We start from the raw sequence: 22,717 nt of genomic DNA, 5'->3' as shown, positions 1-22,717 counted from the left end.
TAACTACACAGATGATGCATTATCTGCATTGGGCGAACAGCTGACAGCCACAAGCGCTGTGGCTTGGCAGAACAGACAGGCTTTAGATTGGCTTTTAGCAGAAAGGGGGGGAGTTTGTGATCTTATTGGTGAAATGTGTTGTACCTTCATTCCAAATAATACTGCCCCAGATGGATCATTTACACTTGCAATGAACAATTTAAAACGTTTAGGAAAAGAGTTAAAGGAAAACGCAGGCCATGATCAGGGAATGTTTGGATGGCTTGAAACAAAGTTTGGTATGTGGGGAATGATGTTCGCAAAGATAGGGGTAGTGCTCCTAATAGTACTAACAGTGATGGGTCTGATCTTCTGCTGCTGCATTCCCATAGTCAGATCCGTAATAGCATCCAGGCTTTCTAAAGAGATGGCCCTCATGGTGACTGGCATAGAGGAGTCGGGGGAGTGGGAGAGGATACTCTATGGGGAGATAGATTGGAGTGACACTAGAAAGGAGACCGGAATGTGAGAATCGGACATCAGGGGGAGTTCCTATTCTCTTAACTGGTGACCTCTTCATGTGAACCACAACCATTTCAGACTGTGTGAACAAATGGACATTGGACTAATGGGTTCCAGGCTACTACGGTGCCCAAACCCCCCCACGTTATATAGTATACCGGTACATGACAATAATCAGAACTATCCCAATCCATGCAAGCTTGTTGACAGTTTTCAGTTTTTAATTTCTTTTAGTTTTTAATTCCTATTGTTTACTTATTTTTTGAAATGTCATTTTTTGAGTTTCATATTTTTATGTCATATATTCTGAAATGCTAATTTTCAATGCATGCTGAAAATACTGTGTTATGTGTGAATTCTAGTTAGACATGTTAGACATTTGATAGATCTTTTTTGCCTTAAATCAGGTTGAGACTCCTGAACATGTTTAAAGGTTTTTAACGATGATCAAATGTAGTGCAAAATATGACCCAAACGACTGTTATGTTTTTGTTGTGACCTTAGTAGTCACAAAGGGGGGATGTGTGGTAGAAATTAGTGAGTATATTCTATGGTAAACCATGATTATTAATAGGTTTTATATTTTAAATAGTGGAAAGCATTGTGTTTGCAGAATCTGGATTCAGAACAGATGGTGCACAGGAATGTATAGGGAACTGGGGGGAAGCTAAGTTGACCTCAGCCTTGGGTCATCTTGGCTAATGAGGTTGATCCATGCAGACCACTGAACTGGGCAGTTGATAACATGCTGTGACGAAGATTGACGGGCGGAAACCCCGTTGTGACTCCATTGTAAACAAAGAAATTCCTATACGTGTATAAGTGAGGCTGCAGCCCAATGTGGGGCCAGTGACTTTGCAAACCTACTCAGGCTGTTGTCGTTGTTGTTTTTCTGCACGATAAAGTCTTTTGTCAATTCTTGCTCCGGACCCCTCGATTTCTTTTGCACTCTCTCTCTTAAATTAGTCTAAGTGTTTTAAATCTCGATTAATCTCCGTTATGTACTGACTGCACTGCTCAACTGTGTAGTAACTGGCCTGTTTTCATATGCAGCAGTTGTAACAGCCAGTTTGTGACCATCTGATTTCTCATGCATGGAACATTTTTCAAGTGCTTTTTTCCAGTTTTTAAATCCAGCATTGACAAAGGCTGGGTCTATACTCTTGGCCTGTGCTGGTTTCCCTGTCTTAAGTATTTAGAGCAGTGAAAACACAGAACACCATCAGTACCCATACTAACATGAAGCCAGGGAAACTTCTCATACCATGCTTTTTGGAATGTCAGTGTCCGGTCTTTGAGCACTTGTTTTTGAAAAACTTTAGGGTCATGCGATGAATCCTCGATTCATACATAAATTCTCAAAGAAAAAATTCCACTCATGAACGTTCAACAGTCACTCTGTAGCACAATCTTCAACTTTCAAAATGACACATCCATCGACCCATGATATTACGTACTCCAAGCCGTATTCGCCAACATGAATCCCCAGCACTCCGGTCTCTCAAGCCTGAAACAGGCCTCGTTCTTTTGAGTGGAGCATTAAGCAGTCTCCATAACTATTGACATAGTTAGACACAGGTGTACTAAAACTGGACGTACCCTCAGACAACTGGCTTTCAGCGTCCACATTGCTCGATGCAGAGTAGTCCATGGCGGGAGAAGACAGGGGCAACAGGGTGCGAGGGTCCCTATACATCCAATTAGCGCTGTTTGATCCGTGGGTATCTTCTGATGAGCAGGCCATGTTGAACGAAAAGAACACTGCCGACAACCTGTTGAATGCTATGACCCTACAGCAGTCGTCTCACCCCTTTTTAAACTATTTGAGGTACACACCCACACACACACACACGCCCCCCTGCACTAATTACACACCCATGCTTATACAGATCCCAGCACCCCTGCGCCCCCTACAGGCACAACACAGGCATTATACACGTCATAGCAATGCATGGGGTTTATGGTTTTATTGCCCATCATAAACCCCCCGCCTCCCTGCACCCCCTCCCAAACCGGAAGTGGCTGTAAATAGGAACCAGCCCAGAGGGGGTATAGTATTAACTACTCTCCGGGTTGCAGAGGCTTTAGCGTTCCCTTTTCTTGTGATAATGTCCTTCTACTCGTCATAGCTCTCCAGGAGAAGCTGGAGTTCCATTTCATTGAAATAAGCGGCCCGTTTCGCCATATCGATCAGGGTTTCCATGATCCATACATCACGTCTTTTTAGGTTTGGCGTGGACGCGCACAACCCTGTGTTAACCAACCCCGAGTTGATTGAACTAATGCATAACCGCTGCTGTGGAACCGAAAACTCTGGGTTGGTCGGCACAGGGTCAATCAACCTAGAGTTCAGCGTTAACTCAGTGTTTGTTAAACCTCCGTTCGTGGAACACCCCTCTGATGTCCAAACAATATTGATATCAGCATATAAAGCATGAATCACCATCAATTGTGAATCACCCTCAGGGTCGAATCTCCTGATATACAAATACGGCAAAAATGCGGAGAACATGTGTGAGAACGGCTTACAATTAGACAATTATTATGCTTGCTCCATAACATAGGGAGAAAATTATTATGCTTGCTTCATTACGTAATAGGTGAACCAAACCTTTATATGTTGTACTGAAGGAATTTGTGAAAAAATTGACTATTCTAGCCTATAATTCCTGTAAAAAACTGGTGATCAGCATCAGCCCAAGAAAAACGTGTTGGCTCTTCCCTATAGCTCTCTTCTCCTGTTCTCTGCTCCTACACTGTTCTCTCCTCCTCTCCTACTCTCTCCTCTCATCTCTTCTCTCCATTGCTCCTCTGCTTTAATCTGTTGTCTCGTGTGAGTGGACCTATTGATCTTTAACTGTGTGTAGGAGCCATATTAAATGTGCTTTATTTTCGTGTAATTTTACCCCGTGCCACTAGGGGGCTGTGTGGTTCAGTTGACCTCGGGTCAGCAGAGTGAGGCATTTAACCTGATTGAACCTGATCACAGGTTGTTGTTGATGGGGAAGCAAACAGTTTTTCGACTGTGCCCGTGTGCCCGTGTCCCCGTGTGTTCATGCATCTTAGTTTAGTGAGGAATTCGGGTTTATTGTTTTGTTACATGTATTTTGAGTTAGAATTATTGCGGCTGTGTATTATTGGAAGGAAAATAAACCAGCAAAATAAACTGAACTGTCTTCGTTTTTACGGTAATTGGAGCGCGCTGGGCGCACGTCGGAAACTATAAACAGAATCAACAACCAGTACTACTAAGTTTAGGGCTTAGTCAGTACATTTAGGTCGAAAAACTGCTTCGATTTGGAGAACGTTCACCAAGAGGACGCCGACTTGTTACATTGTGGATTAACGTCTTCTTTGGAAACCACGGATGTGAGGGAGGGCGGTGCACTATCGCCCACTATGGGCCAGCCGCCCGCGAGTTTATTTTTTGCAGGGTGGTAGCGGGAAGCTCGTGAATATTCATGAGAGAACTCATCCCTCATTGGCTGGGACTTGGCTCGCTGGGACTTTGTCAGAGGGCTTGTGAAAACAGAGGGCTTGTGAAAATCACGAACGCAAATAAATGAAACGTTGTTATAAATCAACACAAATCATTGTATCAATAGTGTGACACATGTTATACAGTAGTTGTTTTTAGACGAGTTAGCATTACGAGCTAACGTTTGTTTTGGCACTTACAGAAAGGTAGCTATAGAGTTGCCGTGTAGGAGGTGGGATAGGTGAAAATCAATATTAAAATTCATTTAGCCCTACGCGAAAATATTCTATGGATAGGCCTACCGATTTTATGGCCCTTCTTTCTATAATGTATTGGTTGTGGGGTGTGGCAGAACCACTATAAACAAATATCAGAAATCATACGGTTTATTCTTATCCATCTACACCTAACCTCCAGCAGCTCCATCTCCTCAAAGTTGACATGGGTCTGGCAAATGTTGCAAGCTTTAATAAATCCTGCCATTATGCTCACTACTTCTAGAAACAGAACAGAATGGAATCTTAATGGAAATATCAAGACATGGATGGACAACAATTAGAAAAAAACAACTTGGAAACAATCACCAGCTGCCGAAAGCACTGCGATGCGCTATACATAACGTTATAACTTTATTTACTACAGTAGCCCAGGCTGTGACACATAGGCCTAACAGTTTCACAGGGGCTTTTAGACGAGTGAGCTAACGTTTGTACTTACAGAAAGGTAGCTATAGAGTTGCCGTGTAGTAGGTGGGTATCATGTGTCACATTATTCGTGTTGATTTATAACAACGTTTAATTCATTTGCGTTCGTGATTTTCACACAAGCCCTCTGACAAAGTCCCAGCGAGCCAAGTCCCAGCCAACAAGTCCCAGCCAATCAGGGATCAGTTCCCTCATGAATATTCACGAGATTCCCGCTACCACCCTGCAAAAAAAAAATTCGCCAGCCGCCCCTGTGTTTGGAGCTGCCGATCGCTAACGGAGCTGGAGCTACCGGAGTGAGCTACGGGTCAGCGACAGCATCATCTCACCGGGACATCATTCATCAAAGCCGGCCAACGCTCGATTGGGGTATGTGTGGATCAGCGCTGATATGAATGGCCATGGTAATTTGTGTGCACACATTCGCGTAAACCCAATGCATTGGTAGCAGACTCGCAACCGACTAAAAATAACTTTCTCGTCGAGACGAGTTGTTTGCGCAACACAAACTATTTTGCGGACTAATAAAGCCAACTGACTTTGTCGTCATTATGGCTGAAGAGGGAACAGGCCAACTGGGCCTTGAGACTGAGCTTGCGGGTGCAGAGGTAAAATCTGTAACTGAAAAACGTGTGGGTAAATTAACACATAAAGCTTTGTTGGAAAAAATAAGCTTTTTAGAAAAGGAAAGAAAGTCTAACTTTGGTAAACTGTCTAAAGTAAAACAATCTATTCTTAAATTCATGGGTGATAAAGAACATGTGAATAAGGTTGAAAATGAGTTAACCGTTTTTAATGAGTTGCGTAACACAATACAGCAGGTGCATGCATCTTTATTGGGTTTATTGCCTGCTGAGGAAGCAAGCAAACATGAAATATGGTACCAAGCTAAAATGTTGAATGTAAAGGAGTTTCTTGTGGGTACAAATCAATGGTTGTCTGACACTGCTGCTTGTCCAGCTACTAAAGTGGGTGATGATCACGCTAACATTTACATTTACATACCAGAAGTCAGCTGACAGGAAGCAGGAAGCAGCTGACGTTTGTTCAGAACATTGCGTGCTGGGCTGCCTGGAGGCTGTGCGAGGACACCGGGACAAGACGACTGGAGCTAAATTATTGTCTAGTTGTGCTTGTTTTTTATTGTGTCTCTGTAGCCGAGGGTTTTAACCGTGTCTCTGTATCCCAGGGTTTTAACAGTGTCTCTGTATCCGAAGGGTTTTAACAGTGTCTCTGTATCCCAGGGTTTTAACAGTGTCTAACGCACACACACAGGGTTTTAACACACACACACAGGGTTTAACAGTGTCTCTGTATCCGAGGGTTTTAACAGTGTCTTTGTATCCGAGGGTTTTTAACAGTGTCTCTGTATCCGAGGGTTTTAACAGTGTCTTTGTATCCGAGGGTTTTAACTGTGTCTCTGTATCCGAGGGTTTTTAACAGTGTCTCTGTAGCCGAGGGTTTTAACAGTTTCTCTGTATCCAAGGGTTTTAACAGTGCCTCTGTAGCCGAGGGTTTTAACAATGTCTCTGTAGCCGAGGGTTTTTAACAGTGTCTCTGTAGCCAAGGGTTCTAACAGTGTCTCCGTATCCGAGGGTTTTTAACAGTGTCTCTGTATCCGAGGGTTTGCACTGTGCTCTCTCCACATGCTCTCCACAGGCTGATCCGAAGGCTGCAGTGTGACGCCGCAGACGCAGCCGTGTGACGCCGCAGACGCAACTTCCGGGTAGCCGGCTTGGTTTGGTTTGTTTGGTTTGGTTAGCAGGACGCTTAGCGTCGACCTGCTATCTCGGTTTGTATCTATGTTTCGGTATTTATATCTGTGACCTGTTCTGCATACTCTGTACTGTATTCGCTGTTTCCTCGCCGGAGCTCCGTCTGCATCAACCACGGTAAGAATGGATTGCGGTTGTTCTTGCTCTGCCTTTCTCATTGATAAGATAGCTCTGTTAGAGAGACGTATCTGTCAGTTAGAGGATGAAAGGGTAGCGAGCGTAGAGAGAACAGATATTCCAGAAAGTATAGAGAAGAGACCCGCCAGGCGGACTCGTGGAGCTAACACTATCGTTAGCAGTGACTCCGTCAAGGCAATCCTGTCGGCAGCACCACTTGGTCAGAGGCAGGCTGTGGTCAGTACCCTGCCTCGCAAGTCTTTTGCGGGGGTAGAAACGCTAGTCATAGGTGACTCTGTTACACGTAAAGTTAGGCTACACTCGCCAGCGACAGTTATTTGCCTACCCGGGGCCAGGGCTCCCGAGATTGAAGCTAAACTTAGGGTGCTAACATGCGGTGAGACCTCATACGGAGTTAGATTAGATGCACCAAACACCGACACTAGCTTCGACAACATTGTAGTTCATGTCGGCACCAACGATGCTAGGACAAGACAAACTGAGGTCACAAAAAGCAACATAGCTAGGCTTTGTGACTTCGCCAGAAAGATGTGTCGGCATCGATTAATTCTCTATGGCCCTCTACCCGATAAGGGTAATGATGAGCGTTATAGTAGATTATTGTCTCTAAATCGCTGGCTGGCCCTATATAGCTCAGAGCAGGGCTTTGGTTTCATAGATAACTGGCCCTCTCTGTGGGGTCGCCCTGGTGTGCTCATGAGAGACGGGCTACACCCTACTGGGTTAGGCGCCTCAATTATGTCCAAAAACATAGATAGATGTCTTAGTCAGGCGTGACTCATCCACTCACAGCACGCTGGGCTGCAGGAGTTTAGCAAACCTGCTAGCAACATGATAGATTACGTTGCAGAGTCTAGAACAGCAGATTTTTATTTATTTTATTTTTATTTATTTTTAACCTTTATTTTTCCAGATAAAACATTAAGAACAGTTTCTTATTTACAATATTGATCTGGTCCAAGAGGCCCCACCAGGAATAAAAGGTACAAATAACAAAGACACAAGCATGACTAATTTCGACAAATATAAAACGGATATACAAATACATAACCTATGTACAGAAAGAAAATAGAAAACACCAATGCACTATAAATAATAATGATAATTAAGATGGGTCAATGTTATATTGTGTGTGAAGGGTGTAATGCAAATGAGAAACAGTGGAATCAACAGGAGCAGGGGGGGTCTACTAAGACATAGTTAAGTTTCTGCTTGAAGGCAGACTGTGATATGAAAGCTGTAAGTTTGAGGGTGTCTTGAATTTTGTTCCAGTCAAAAGCTGCTGCAAAATGAAAGGAGTTTCGGCCGAAGGTAGTCCTGGTGAGTGGGTTGATGAGTTTGATAAGCTCAGATGATCTTGTGCGGTAAGTGCTTCTAGAGAGATGGAGAAGGGAGGAAAGGTAATACGGGGTCTTGCCCAGGAGTGTCTTATAAATAAACTGAAGCCAATGTCGGAGTCGACGGGTTTGGAGCGAGGGCCAGTCCACCAGTTTGAAAAGTTCACAGTGGTGTGTATTAAAGGGAGCATTGGTGGCAAAGCGGATAGCTGAATGGTGAAGAACGTCCAGTTTGTGTAGCGCTGTTTTTGAAGCCATTTTATAGATTGCATCACCATAGTCAACGATGGGCAGAATGGTCATTTTTACAAGTGTAAGTTTAGCAGAGCGTGTGAAGGATGCTTTGTTACGGAAGAGAAAGGCCAATCTGGCTTTCACTTTAATCTGAATATTATTAATATGGGTGGAGAATGAAAGGGAAGAGTCTAGCCAAAGCCCTAGGTATTTATAGGACTTGACAAGCTCCAGTTCGGAGTTGTCAGCGCAAACGATCTTGGGGGGGCTGAAGGTGTTGTTTTTTCGATTGAAAAGTATGCATTTTGTCTTTTTAGAGTTGAGCCGTAGGTGAAGGTTGTGGAAAGAGTGCTCAATAGAAGTGAGACTGTCTTGAAGAGTGGAGGCCGCGGAGCAGAGAGAAGGGCCAGAGGCATACAGGATAGTGTCATCAGCATAAAGGTGGATCCGGGAGCTGCCTGCAGCCTTGGCCACATCATTAATATAAATGGAAAAGAGGATAGGCCCCAAGAATGAGCCCTGAGGCACCCCTTTAGTAATGGCTAGTGGCTCCGACAGGATGTTATCTGTCTTGACCTGTTGGATTCGGTTAGTCAGGTAGCTGGCAAACCAGTTGCAACAGGTGGGGGATAAACCAATGCTGGAGAGCCTACCCAAGAGGGTCATGTGATCAACTGAATCAAATGCCTTGGCTAGGTCTATAAAGCTGGCAATACAGACCTGCTTGTTTTCCAAGTCAATAATGATGTCGTCAAGGACCTTATGCGTGGCTGTGATGCATCCGTGGCCAGAACGAAACCCAGATTGAAAATCAGACAGAATGTGATTTGTGGTAAGAAAAAAGTCCAGTTGTTTGAGGACCAGCTTCTCTAGCACTTTAGCCAAGCATGGCAAGATGGAAATAGGCCGGTAGCAGTTGGGGTCGGAGCTAGAGCCACCTTTAAAGAGTGGAAATATCAAAGCTGATTTCCAATCAGACGGGAATGCAGAGATGAATGGACAGGTTGAATAACCTTGAGATTGGGTCAGCAATAAGACGAGCGGCTGCTTTGAGAAACTTTGGGTCCAACCCATCAAAGCCTGCAGACTTATTAGGGTCCAATCGGGAAAGTTCATCCCGAACCTCAGTAAATGAGAATGGTTTAAAGGAAAGGCTGGTGGTGATGGAGGGGGAGGGCAAAGTGAGTGGTGGGACGCTATTAAGGTCAGCAGAAGTCAAAGCTAGAGTGGGTAGATGGGTTAGCTGAACCAGTATCTATTGCACCAATTGTTTCAGAGCGTGTTGTTTTTGTTTCAGAGAGTGTTGTACCTATATGTACGCTGGTGCGGCCTCGCGCTGTCTCGAGGTGTAAAACCCGCAGGCGAGGGTCGCGACCAGTATGTCCAACGCTGGCGATCCCACTGATCGCCTCAGAGCTGAGTGTTAACCAGACTCCCTCTGAAAATAACCCTGTACCTATATGTACGGTGGTGCGGCCTCGCGCTGTCTCGAGGTGTAAAACCCGCAGACGAGGGCCGCAACCAGTATGTCGAAACCGCGGCATCCCCTTGACCGCTACAGAGCTGAGTGTTAACCAGACTCCCTCTGAAAATAATAAAAGGGAAGTACTCAGAATAGGGTTCATGAACATAAGGTCGCTTTCATCGAAGGCGCTCTTGGTCCATAATCTAATTATTGATAAAAAGATCGACATACTGGGACTTTGTGAAACCTGGTTAAAACCAGATGAGTTTCTAGCCCTAAACGAAGCTACTCCACCCCATTACGTTAGCACCCAAGTATCTAGAGAAGTTAAGAAAGGTGGTGGAGTAGCCCTGATATCTAACTCTAAGCTTAATTTAAAGCCAAAGAATAGATATATTTTCAGATCCTTTGAGGTGCTAGCGCTCTGCACCTCAGCTCCTCGAGAAGCAAAACGAGTTCCAGACTCTTTTGTTTTAGCTGTAGTATACCGTCCCCCAGGACCGTATTCAGTTTTTCTGGATGAGTTTTCTGACTTTGCAGCTGATTTGGTTACATATTCAGACAATATTTTGCTTATTGGGGATTTCAACATTCACGTGAATAACCCGTCTGATGCCCTCACAAGGGCTTTTCTGTCCATTACAGATACGCTTGGCTTCAAACAGCTCGTCCAGCATCCAACCCACATCGGTGGAAACACGCTGGATCTCGTTCTGACCCGCGGTGTTGACATTTCACAGCTAGTGGTCTCTTCCTACACCTCAGCTTTATCAGACCACTTTTTGCTCACTTTCCAGGTGGTGGTATCCTGCCCCTGCGATGATCAGCAAGCTACTTTCAGCTGTCGCCGCATCACACCTGCAACCATTACAGCTATGGAAGATAAGTTATCTGGTTCACTTGCACCTCTCTGTAACTATAGTGGTTCTGTGGAGTGCCTTATTGATGACCTCAACATTGCCTTGTCTGTTGCCATTGATTCAGTTGCTCCGTACGTAATTAAAAAACGAACATTGAAAAAACCAGCTCCTTGGTTTAATGCCGAAACGCGCATTTTGAAGCGAAATTGCAGGATCCTTGAACGCAAATGGCGCTCGACTAAACTTGAGGTCTTTCATCTTGCATGGCATAATAGTCTGATCACCTATAAGGGTGCGCTGACTATCGCCAGGAACGCCTACTTTTCTAGTATCATTAATTTGAATAGAAATAATCCTAAATTTCTTTTTGACACGGTGAGGAGTCTCACTCAGAAACAGAATCAGACCGTAGGCTCCTCGATCTTGGCAGGTGAATTCATGGATTTCTTTGAGAATAAGGCCCAATCCCGTTTCTTTGCTCACTGTCTCAACCCTACATCTCAACCCTAACCCTCATTGCTCATGCTCATTGCTACCCCTCATTTCTACCCCTAACCGACCCTACCAAATGGGACAACCCTACCCTGTGACGTCATCATGGCCTCCCCGTGCCCCCTAGCAGATAACCAGACCCCTGGTAATGTTACAAGAGACAGACTGGCTGCCATTGTCTCGGGCAACGAGCAAGACCCATTGTAAAGATGTTTAACCTGAAATGGTATTTATATTTTGTAATTGGCATGTTTAAATAAAAAAAATAAATAATAATAATAATACTATTTGTCCCTCGTAATATACCTTTATTTTGAATGTCACTTAGCTACATGTTAAAGGTGTGTGAGTGCACCCTTAGATAATAATCGGTTAAGAACAAGAACACTTTAGAAGAAACACTTTATTTAAATAAACACTGAACCACACATCTAAAAATACACACACGCACAGTCGCACACCTAAAAATACACACACACCCCCTCTCTCAGCTTTTGAGAGAATGGTGGAGAATCACATCTTCTCCACCATTCCGCCAACTTTGCCTCGCTCTCCTCATGCCTCGCCTGCTCCCTGGCACTCTCCTCTTGGAAGGGGTGTCTGGGGTGGTGGAAGAGGTGCCTGGGGTGGAGGAGCATGAGGGAGAGGTGGGGGGGCTGGTGGCAGTGGACTCAACGATGTCCTGAAAGAAAACGAATAAGAAGGAATTAGGAATTATATGCCAGAACCGGGTGATATGGCCATATGTTACGTACAATATATAATAGCTATGTACACAATATAGTACTGCCAAAAATTACATTGATTAACCATGTAATATTACTAATATAATATAATATATTAGTATATATAATATTACTTATAGAATGTTACTAATATAATATAATATATTAGTATAAAGCTTATTTTTAACCTGGAGTCACTAGAACATGGAAGATCTGGATATCATACGACATGATATCCAGCCCGGTCTTGCAGCCCGGCCGTCGGACCCCCGCGGGCCGCCCGACCCCGGCTCCCGGCCGGGCTGCAGAGCACGATCACGGGCTGCAGCCCGGCCGAGAACCGGGGCCGGGCGGCCCGCGAAAGTCAGACGGCCGGGCCGCAGAGTGGGCCGCCCGACCCCGGTTCTCGGCCGGGCCGCAGAGCACGATCACGGGCTGCAGCCCGGCCGAGAACCGGGGTCGGGCGGCCCGCGAAAGTCCGACGGCCGGGCCGCAGAGTGGGCCGCCCGACCCCGGCTCTCGGCCGGGCCGCAGAGCACGATCACGGGCTGCAGCCCGGCCGAGAACCGGGGTCGGGCGGCCCGCGAAAGTCCGACGGCCGAGCCTGTGATCGGACCATCGCGATCTTCCGAGAGTCCGCGGCCGGGCTTCGAAGACCGTGGCCGGGCTGCAGACCGGCCGAATACCGGGGTCGGGCGGCCCTTGAAAGTCGGCCGCGGACTTTCGCGATCTTCCGCGAAAGTCGGCCACAGACTTTCGCGATCTTCCGAGAGTCCGCGGCCGGGCTTCGCAGAGTATGCAGAGTATAATTAATAAAATAATTACTAGTTAATTACAGAGAAAACACTTACATTTGTGTTTTTCCAATCCTGTCGCATCTTTTCGCCCTCCATCTTGTCTAGGATATTTCTTGATTTTCCGTTTTCTCGCAAGGTATTGTGGGAGCAAGTCAGAACTGAAGCGCTTTGAGGGTGCCCATCGAAAATCTAAATTTTGATGATGTTAGCCCTCCCCCTACCCCTTAAACTACCTTTAAAATGGTAATGGGACATGGCTCCACGGCGCGTGAACGCGCAACAGTGAGGGTTAGGGCTGAGATTTTGAAGCAAGTAAAGGAATGAGATTCAACCTAAGATTCAATCAATTAGAGAGGAAATTGATGCTTACCGGGCGGCTAATCCTACACATCCTGTGGGGCAGGATGGGGTTCTGCCAAGTAGGATGGTGAACTCTGACGCAACTCTTTTGGAGTTTAAGGCAATTTCCTTGGTGGAACTTGAAAGGGTGATAAAGGCCTCAAAGCCAACAACTTGTAGGTTGGATCCGCTCCCTTCTAGGGTTCTTAAGGAACTTCTTCCAACGGTGGGGCCTGTTATCCTCTTGCTTATGAATCTTTCGTTTTCAACAGGAATTGTTCCTTCCAATTTCAAGGCTGCGGTGTTAAAACCGCTACTCAAAAAGCCTGGCCTAGATCCTGAATTAGTCAGGAACTATCGGCCTATATCGAATCTGCCCTTCTTGTCCAAGGTACAGGAAAGAATTGTAGCAAAGCAAATTGTTGACTATTTGACGAGGAATAATCTCTTCAAACCTTTCCAGTCGGGGTTCAGGAATTTCCACTCAACTGAAACTGCTATTACAAGAGTTGTAAATGACATCCTTCTTGCTTTGGATAAAAATACAAGCACAATGCTTGTGATGTTGGATCTGAGCGCTGCGTTTGATACGATTGACCATAGCACTCTTCTTCACCGTCTTGAACACTATGTTGGTTTCGGGGGTACGGCTCTTGGTTGGCTTGAATCGTACCTCACAGATAGAACCCAATTTGTGCTTCATGAGGGTGCAGAATCAAAGCATTGTAAATTGCGCTTTGGCGTACCACAAGGGTCGGTTCTTGGTCCATTGCTTTTTGCAATTTATATGCTTCCCCTCGGTGACGTTATCCGCGGCTTCGGAATTAGTTTCCATTGCTATGCGGATGACACCCAGCTCTACATTCCTGTAGATTCCGGGGACTCGGCCCAGATTCAAAGGGTTGAGTCCTGTCTGGCTGCTGTGAAGGGCTGGATGTCACAAAAATTCCTACAGCTTAATACTGGGAAGACAGAGCTGATGATTATCGGCTCGAAGCGGGACCGGGAAAAGTTTGAGGATGTCTCTGTGGTTGGATGGCTTCGCCATCCCACAGAGTGCATCCGTCAGAAATCTTGGTGTCTTGTTTGACCCTCAATTATGCTTTGATCAGCATATAAGAAGTATAACTAGAATTGCCTTTTTCCATTTGAGAAACATTGCAAGAATCAGACCAATGTTATCTGTAGTGGATGCAGAGACACTGATTCATGCGTTTGTCTCGTCAAGACTTGACTATTGCAATGCACTGTTCTCGGGATTACCGAACTCTACTATAAAGAGTCTACAGCTGGTACACAATGCGGCAGCTAGATTGCTGACCGGAACGAGAAAGTTTGATCATATTACACCTATTCTCGCCTCTCTACACTGGCTACCAATAACTTTCAGATCAGACTTTAAGGTGCTATTGCTAACCTATAAAGCCTTGCATGGACTATCTCCATCGTACCTGAAGGACCTGATCATTCCTTATAGTCCTTCTCGGTCCCTCCGGTCTTCGGGAGCCGGCCTTCTTTCATTGCCGAAGGTTAAAAAGAAATCGGCTGGACAGAGAGCGTTTGCCTATCGAGCCCCCTTTCTATGGAATAGGCTGCCATCAGCGATCAGGGAAGCTGACTCTGTGGAGCTATTCAAGGGGAAGCTCAAAACGCATCTCTACAATCTTGCATTTGGAGTGTGAATACAACAGATGCGTAGTGAAGACTACTCTGTTTGCGTGTGCTTTTGTTATTACATTATACATTCCCACTATGTACTTTTTCCGTTCTAATTCACTTTTCTGTCTGTTCTAGCGTGTTGCGGGTGCTGGACTGGATGCCTGGACTCTCCTCATGGATAACCAGCCAGAACCCCATCACCATTGTTTTTTATATGTTGTGCATGTATTTACCTGTGTGTCAATTGTGGCACCCATTGCACTCCTGACCATTCCTGGAAGAAGGGATCCCCTACACTGCGTTTCTTCTCAAGATTTCTTCCTTGCTTCACCTCAGTGGAGTCTGTGTCCGGTGATAACTTTGAACGTGTATGCGCTGTGGAGTCTACCATTAAGACGCTCCAAACCCAAAACCAATCTCTCTTGACTCGACTCGATGACCTAGAAAACCGATCGCGGAGAGCCAATCTCCGCATATTGCACATACCAGAAGGCAGCGAGGACGGCAAGGACCCGGTTAAATTCATGTCGGAGCTGCTGACGCAGGTGATGGGTCCCGAAGTCTTCACTTCGCCGCCCGAACTGGAGAGAGCCCACCGGTCCCCGACCTTCAGATCTGGACAAGGAAAACCTCCGCGCACATTCCTGGTTTGTTTCTCCCGAGTCCAACAGAAGGAGGCTGCGCTGCGCTGGGCAAGGAATCATGAGCTGCGGTACGGAGGAACTGTCTTAAGGATGTTTCAAGATCACAGCGCAGCTCTCGCAAAAAAGCGCGCTGCATTTAACGGGATAAAGCAAGCCCTTTACCAAAAGAACGTCCGGTTCCACCTGATCTACCCCGCCAGGCTACGCGTGACACACGGGGACGACGTGCTCACCTTCGACTCACCTGATGAAGCTCAGAGGTTCTATGATCAGAGGATTGGTAAAGAGTAATAATGCGGCAGTGTTTGTCTTCACTGTTTGGCCTGGAGACGGACGGTAAATAACGCATACTCTACTGTGTACGTGCGTAACTGCCTTTGCAACTATTCTGACATACGCCCTGGATTTTAAGGTACTGAGCTTTCACCCACGCTACGTTTGGGATAACATGTTTAGAAGGAGGGGGAAAAAAAGTGGCCCGGATCTTGTGTTACTGTGTGCTTACGTTCATGTTATGTATGGGCTAATATATACTTAGGGGGAACAAAAGAGAAGGGGACACATAGCTTTCCCATTACATGGATGTGCATATATACAGGTCCTTCTCAAAAAATTAGCATATTGTGATAAAGTTCATTATTTTCCATAATGTAATGATAAAAATTTAACTTTCAGATATTTTAGATTCATTGCACACCAACTGAAATATTTCAGGTCTTTTATTGTTTTAATTCTGATGATTTTGGCATACAGCTCATGAAAACCCAAAATTCCTATCTCAAAAAATTAGCATATCATGAAAAGGTTCTCTAAACGAGCTATTAACCTAATCATCTGAATCAACGAATTAACTCTAAACACCTGCAAAAGATTCCTGAGGCTTTTAAAAACTCCCAGCCTGGTTCATTACTCAAAACCGCAATCATGGGTAAGACTGCCAACCTGACTGCTGTCCAGAAGGCCATCATTGACACCCTCAAGCAAGAGGGTAAGACACAGAAAGAAATTTCTGAACGAATAGGCTGTTCCCAGAGTGCCGTATCAAGGCACCTCAGTGGGAAGTCTGTGGGAAGGAAAAAGTGTGGCAGAAAACGCTGCACGACGAGAAGAGGTGACCGGACCCTGAGGAAGATTGTGGAGAAGGGCCGATTCCAGACCTTGGGGGACCTGCGGAAGCAGTGGACTGAGTCTGGAGTAGAAACATCCAGAGCCACCGTGCACAGGCGTGTGCAGGAAATGGGCTACAGGTGCCGCATTCCCCAGGTCAAGCCACTTTTGAACCAGAAACAGCGGCAGAAGCGCCTGACCTGGGCTACAGAGAAGCAGCACTGGACTGTTGCTCAGTGGTCCAAAGTACTTTTTTCGGATGAAAGCAAATTTTGCATGTCATTCGGAAATCAAGGTGCCAGAGTCTGGAGGAAGACTGGGGAGAAGGAAATGCCAAAATGCCTGAAGTCCAGTGTCAAATACCCACAGTCAGTGATGGTCTGGGGTGCCATGTCAGCTGCTGGTGTTGGTCCACTGTGTTTTATCAAGGGCAGGGTCAATGCAGCTAGCTACCAGGAGATTTTGGAGCACTTCATGCTTCCATCTGCTGAAAAGCTTTATGGAGATGAAGATTTCATTTTTCAGCACGACCTGGCACCTGCTCACAGTGCCAAAACCACTGGTAAATGGTTTACTGACCATGGTATTACTGTGCTCAATTGGCCTGCCAACTCTCCTGACCTGAACCCCGTAGAGAATCTGTGGGATATTGTGAAGAGAAAGTTGAGAGACGCAAGACCCAACACTCTGGATGAGCTTAAGGCCGCTATCGAAGCATCCTAGGCCTCCATAAGACCTCAGCAGTGCCACAGGCTGATTGCCTCCATGCCACGCCGCATTGAAGCAGTCATTTCTGCAAAAGGATTCCCGACCAAGTATTGAGTGCATAACTGAACATAATTATTTGAAGGTTGACTTTTTTTGTATTAAAAACACTTTTCTTTTATTGGTCGGATGAAATATGCAAATTTTTTGAGACAGGAATTTTGGGTTTTCATGGGCTGTATGCCAAAATCATCAGTATTAAAACAATAAAAGACCTGAAATATTTCAGTTGGTGTGCAATGAATCTAAAATATATGAAAGTTAAATTTTTATCATTACATTATGGAAAAGAATGAACTTTATCACAATATGCTAATTTTTTGAGAAGGACCTGTATATATATTTTTTTTAACGTCTAATTATTATTTTATAATATTTTTGTCCCCTTGGCCCTGCTTTTGCCTTCATGGCCTTTGTGTTAAGCTTGTTAATATAATATACATTACTGGGAGCCTTCTTAGCTAGAAGCAAGAAGATGATGTTCTACCGGAAGTTTTTGGAAATAGTGTTATGCCTGCAGCTTGCCTCAGGGAGAGGAACAAGTATAGGCTTAGTGTTAGTTATGTCCATGTCTGGGGTATGGGACAGGGTTATGGGATGGTACACCACTAGATTTATTTATTATTTTTATTATTTTTATTATTTCTTTATCCCACTCTTTCTTAGTGAGGTCATTCATGAAGCTGTACACTTTTTTGTTGCGACCATTTATTTGCTTAACAGTTATTATTGAAATTCTATCCTTTTTCTTATTAACCATGGAACAAAGAACTAATGTAAGAAAGACTGATGTAAGATTTATTAGCTGGAACGTAAAAGGCTTGAATGGACCTGTAAAAAGAGCTAGAATATTCAATCACCTTAAATATTTAAAATGTGAAATTGCATTTCTTCAAGAAACTCATTTGTTGTTAAAAGATCAAATTAGACTCAGAAAAGCTTGGGTGGGACATATGTTCCACTCAAGTTTCAATTCCAAAACACGTGGGACAGCTATATTGATACATAAAAAAATTCAGTTCAGTGCTACCACTGTTATCTCTGACCCACAGGGGCGCTTTGTCATAGTTTCTGGGCTAATTTTCCACAAACCTGTCGTTTTGGTTAATATATATGCCCCAAACTGGGATGATGATAAATTCATGGGTAAAGTTTTCTCATTAATACCAGACATAAACTCACAACAATTAATTTTAGGGGGTGATCTGAATTGCACAATTAACCCAATATTGGACCGCTCTAATCCTAAATCTACAGTCCCTTCAAAAATGTCCAAATCTTTAGCTTTTTTTATGGATCAAATAGGAGGTGTTGACCCCTGGCGCTCTCTTTTTCCACTTGGTCAATCCTTCTCCTTCTTTTCCCCAGTCCACCACTCATACAGCAGAATAGACTATTTTTTTATTGATAGAAACCTTCTTCCCTTTGTCACAAATGTAGATTATTCAACCATAGTTGAATCTGATCACGCCCCAGTTTTACTAGATCTTTTGTTTCCTCCTAACAATTCGGATCGCCCTCCTTGGAAATTAGACAAAACCTTACTGGCTGACAGTTCATTTTGTGATTTGATAAACAAAGAAATTGATAACTTTATAGAATCCAATAAAAAAGATAACATCTCCTCCTCATTGCTTTGGGAGACACTGAAGGCTGTGATCAGAGGTGAGATTATATCATACTCAACAAGAATCAATAAGATGCGTAGACTTGAACAAGACCAGCTTATTAAATCAATAAGCACAGTAGACTCTCAGTACTCTACGTCTCCATCCCCTGAACTCTATAAAAAAAAGCTTGACCTTCAAACTCAATACAACCTGTTGTCAACCGGTAAAACAGAAAAAATGTTGTTAAAATCACGTGGATATGCCTATGAGCATGGAGAAAAAGCTGGCCATCTTTTAGCACACCAACTTAAGTCCCAATCTGTTTCTCAACAAATCTCACAAATAAGGAAACCAAATGGTGATTTAACTATTGACCCGGGAGAAATTAATGAAACATTCACCTTATTTTATTCTAACCTGTATACATCAGAGGCGACCAGTGATAGAACTGATATGGAACATTTCTTTTGCGATCTCGAGGCTCCTTCCATAAAGGTAACGGATAAGACAAAGACCGAACTCCCATTGCAACTGTCTGAAATTATTAACGCAATAATGGCAATGCAAAGTGGTAAGACACCTGGCCCCGACGGCTATCCAATAGAATTTTTTAAGACTTTTTCTAAGAAACAATCCCCAATTCTTCTTGAAATGTTTATGGATTCTATATCCCGTGGGTCATTACCACAAACACTCACTGAGGCATCGATTATTCTCCTGCTTAAGCCAGGTAAAGAGAATACAGAATGTGGTTCATATCGACCCATCTCCCTCCTAAACAGTGACGTGAAGATCCTAGCTAAAACTCTTGCCCTACGCCTAGAAACCACAATGACTGATGTGATCTCTGCTGACCAAACCGGTTTCATTTTGGGTCGACACTCATTTACAAATATCAGACGGCTTTTGAATATTATTCACTCCCCTGCGTCCAGTGAGGTACCTGAGGTGGTCATCTCGCTGGACGCAGAGAAAGCTTTTGACAGGGTTGAGTGGGAATATTTATTCACGTGTTTAAAGAAATTTGGGTATGGTCCAAATTTTATCTCATGGATTAAACTTCTTTACAGCTCACCCAAGGCCTCTGTGATTACAAACGGCAGGCAATCACAGTACTTCACCCTGTCGAGAGCGACCCGTCAGGGATGTCCAATTAGTCCACTGTTATTTGCCTTGGCCATAGAGCCCTTATCCATCTCACTCAAATCATTGCCATCAATAAGTGGAATTTTTAGAGGAGGAGAAGAGCATAGACTAAGCTTATATGCCGATGATTTACTATTATTTGTCTCGGACCCCATTCTTAGTGTACCTCATATCCTCCATGCTCTGTTAAGATTTGGTAAATTCTCCGGGTATAAACTGAACTTTAGTAAAAGTGAATGCTACCCTGTTAACAACTTGGCTCTTCAAATTCAGGAGAATGTTTTACCGTTTAAAATGTCTAGAAACGGCTTTAAATATTTGGGCATTAACATAACTAGAGATATGAAAAACCTCTATCGGGAAAATTTTGCTCCTCTACTTGATAAAGTCAAATTAGATCTAAAGAAATGGAGAACACTCCACTTGTCCTTGGCAGGTAAAGTGAATTGCATCAAGATGAGTGTGCTCCCCAAATTCCTCTACCTGTTTCAATGTATCCCACTCTACCTTCCTAGGTCTTTCTTTAAAGGTATTGATAGCGCTTTTATTTATTTTATTTGGAATGGCAAGAACCCTAGGGTACGTTTAGAGCTTCTACAGAGGCCTAAATTACAGGGAGGCCTAGCTCTTCCTAATCTGTTCTACGACTACTGGGCTGCAAATGTTCAAAAAATAATGTTTTGGTTTCATACTCCAGATACAGACTGGTGCCACTATGAGGCTACATCATGCATCTCATCATCTCTCACGGCTCTGGTCACTTCCAGTCTCCCCGTTTCTATTTCCCAGTTCACAAACAACCCAATTGTCATCAATACTTTGAAGATCTGGTTTCAATTGAGACGGTACTTTGGTTTCAAACAAATTCTTAGCTTAAGCCCTATATGCAATAACCACCTCTTCCCCCCAGCTAAAATAGACGCTACATTCTCTTTTTGGCGAAGACAAGGCATTTCTAAATTTAAAGATATGTACATAAATTGTGTATTTGCCAGCTTTGACGACTTATCACAAAAATTTGGCCTTCCTCGATCTAGCCTATTTCGATATTTTCAAGCACGCCACTTCCTTAAGAGCCATGACCCCAACTTTCCAATTCTCTCTTCAATGTCTGACTTAGATGATATGCTAGAATCCCCGTTTAATTCAAAAAGGCTCACTTCTAGATTAAATGACTGTATAGCTTCTCTTAAAACCATAACCATCGCAAAGATAAGGGCGGACTGGGCAGATGAATTGGGGGAAGACATGGATGATGACATGTGGAACTGTGCTTTACAAAGAGTGAATGACAGCACTTCTTGTGCAAAATTAAGTATAATACAATTTAAAGTTCTACACCGGACTCACTTTTCCAAAGCAAGACTAGCTAAAATATATCCTAATTCAGATGCTAGTTGTAACAGATGCCATCACACCCCTGCCAACTTAACCCATATGTTTTGGTCATGCCCTGCTCTGGTCACTTACTGGTCTATGATCTTTAAAACAATATCTGAGGCGCTCAACACTGATTTCCAACCCAATGCAGCAGTAGCTATATTTGGTATCACAGACCGAAGACATTCTATAGTAAGGAAAAGTTATAAAAAAATTTTGGCCTTTGTGACTCTGCTTGCACGCAGAAGAATATTATTACATTGGAAATCAAAAAACCCTCCCAAAGCGTCTTTGTGGATGTGTCAAGGGACAAATTCTACTCCACCTGGGATCCGGTTTTGAAATACATAGGGAAACTCAAAACTATACCTGATACCCCATAGCATATTTCTTGCACTAGGACCCTATATCAAGTAGCGTACAGTACTTTTTTTTTTTTTTTTTATTTATTTTCTTTTACCTATTATCTTCTTTTTTTGTTATTCTAGGTGTGTGTACTACATGTTCAAGTGGGTGGGGTGGGTGGGATGTTGTTTGTATGTGTATGTAAAAAAAAATAATAATAAAAAAAAAACTATGGATATGCCTGTTAAAATGTATGCTCAGTGTATTCTGTGTTCATATACATTTCCAAATAAAAAAATTATCAAAGAAAAAAATTTCTTCCTTGCTGATTCAAGGGAGTTTTTTCTTGCCCATGTGGGGGCATGGGTAAAGGGGGGTGTCACAAATATTTGGCCTGTTAAGCCCTTTGAGACTGTAATGGTGATTAAGGGCTATACAAATAAAATTGAATTGAATGAGGTTAATGATGATTTGCTGGGTCAAACTGAACAATCTCAAACTGTCCAAAGTGAAAATGAGATTGGACCTCAAGACAGCATTTCAAATGTGCAGTCAAGGCACCATGGCTCAAACAGATCGTCAAGTAGCAGATTCTCCACTTCATCAGCCAGACACAGGGCAGAGGCGGAACAGGCCGCACTCTTGGCTCGAGCTGCTGCTTTAAAGGCTAAACATGCTTTGGAGGAGCAGGAACTTCTCTGGAGGAGAAAAAGGGAGAAGCTTGAGCTGGACACTGAGATAGCTGCCACTTCTGCTAAGCTAGCAGTGCTACAGATGGGGAGCAGCATCCATTCAAGGCAATCTGATGGCATGGCTTCCTACTTCAGAAAAGGGGCTAGATCTAAGCTCACCTCTCTCAATCCACAGGCCTCAATATATGTGGCTCCACCCGCACAGCAGCGTGAATCTTTACCACAACAATGCAATGCTGAAACTTCAATCGTTTCAGCATCTTTGTCCATGCATTTTGCATCACAACCACAGCCAACTGTCAGTCATGGCTCTCAACTGCCTCACTTGCAATCAATGCCAACATTCAGTCAAAGCTTTCAACCCACTCTAGGCCAACAAGTGCAGCAACCCCTGCAAGACCAAAATCAGACAGCAGGTCTTTACAATCTGCTGCAACAACAGAATGACATAACGGCTCTCCTTGTTCAAATGCAAACATCACATCTGCTGCCGCGCAGAGAAATTCCAACTTATGATGGAGACC

General features: G+C 44.0%; 1 protein-coding gene across 1 annotated transcript; it reads left to right on the top strand.

The window, feature by feature from the left end:
* The first annotated feature begins 9,775 nt into the window (after positions 1-9,775).
* On the top strand, positions 9,776-11,407 carry LOC132457544 (uncharacterized). Its single transcript, XM_060051797.1, has one exon. The coding sequence runs from the start codon at positions 9,791-9,793 to the stop codon at positions 11,000-11,002; it is 1,212 nt and encodes a 403-aa protein (XP_059907780.1). The 5' UTR covers positions 9,776-9,790; the 3' UTR covers positions 11,003-11,407.
* Positions 11,408-22,717: the final 11,310 nt, after the last annotated feature.

The sequence above is a fragment of the Gadus macrocephalus genome, chromosome 5 (genome assembly GCF_031168955.1).
Source record: "Gadus macrocephalus chromosome 5, ASM3116895v1".
In the NCBI taxonomy this organism is placed as follows: domain Eukaryota; kingdom Metazoa; phylum Chordata; class Actinopteri; order Gadiformes; family Gadidae; genus Gadus; species Gadus macrocephalus.
This window is presented reverse-complemented; position numbering and strand designations above follow the sequence as displayed.

Coding starts and splice junctions, on each gene's coding strand:
- LOC132457544 (XM_060051797.1), top strand. CDS start 9,791: ATGAACATAAGGTCGCTTTCATCGAAGGCGCTCTTGGTCCATAATCTA.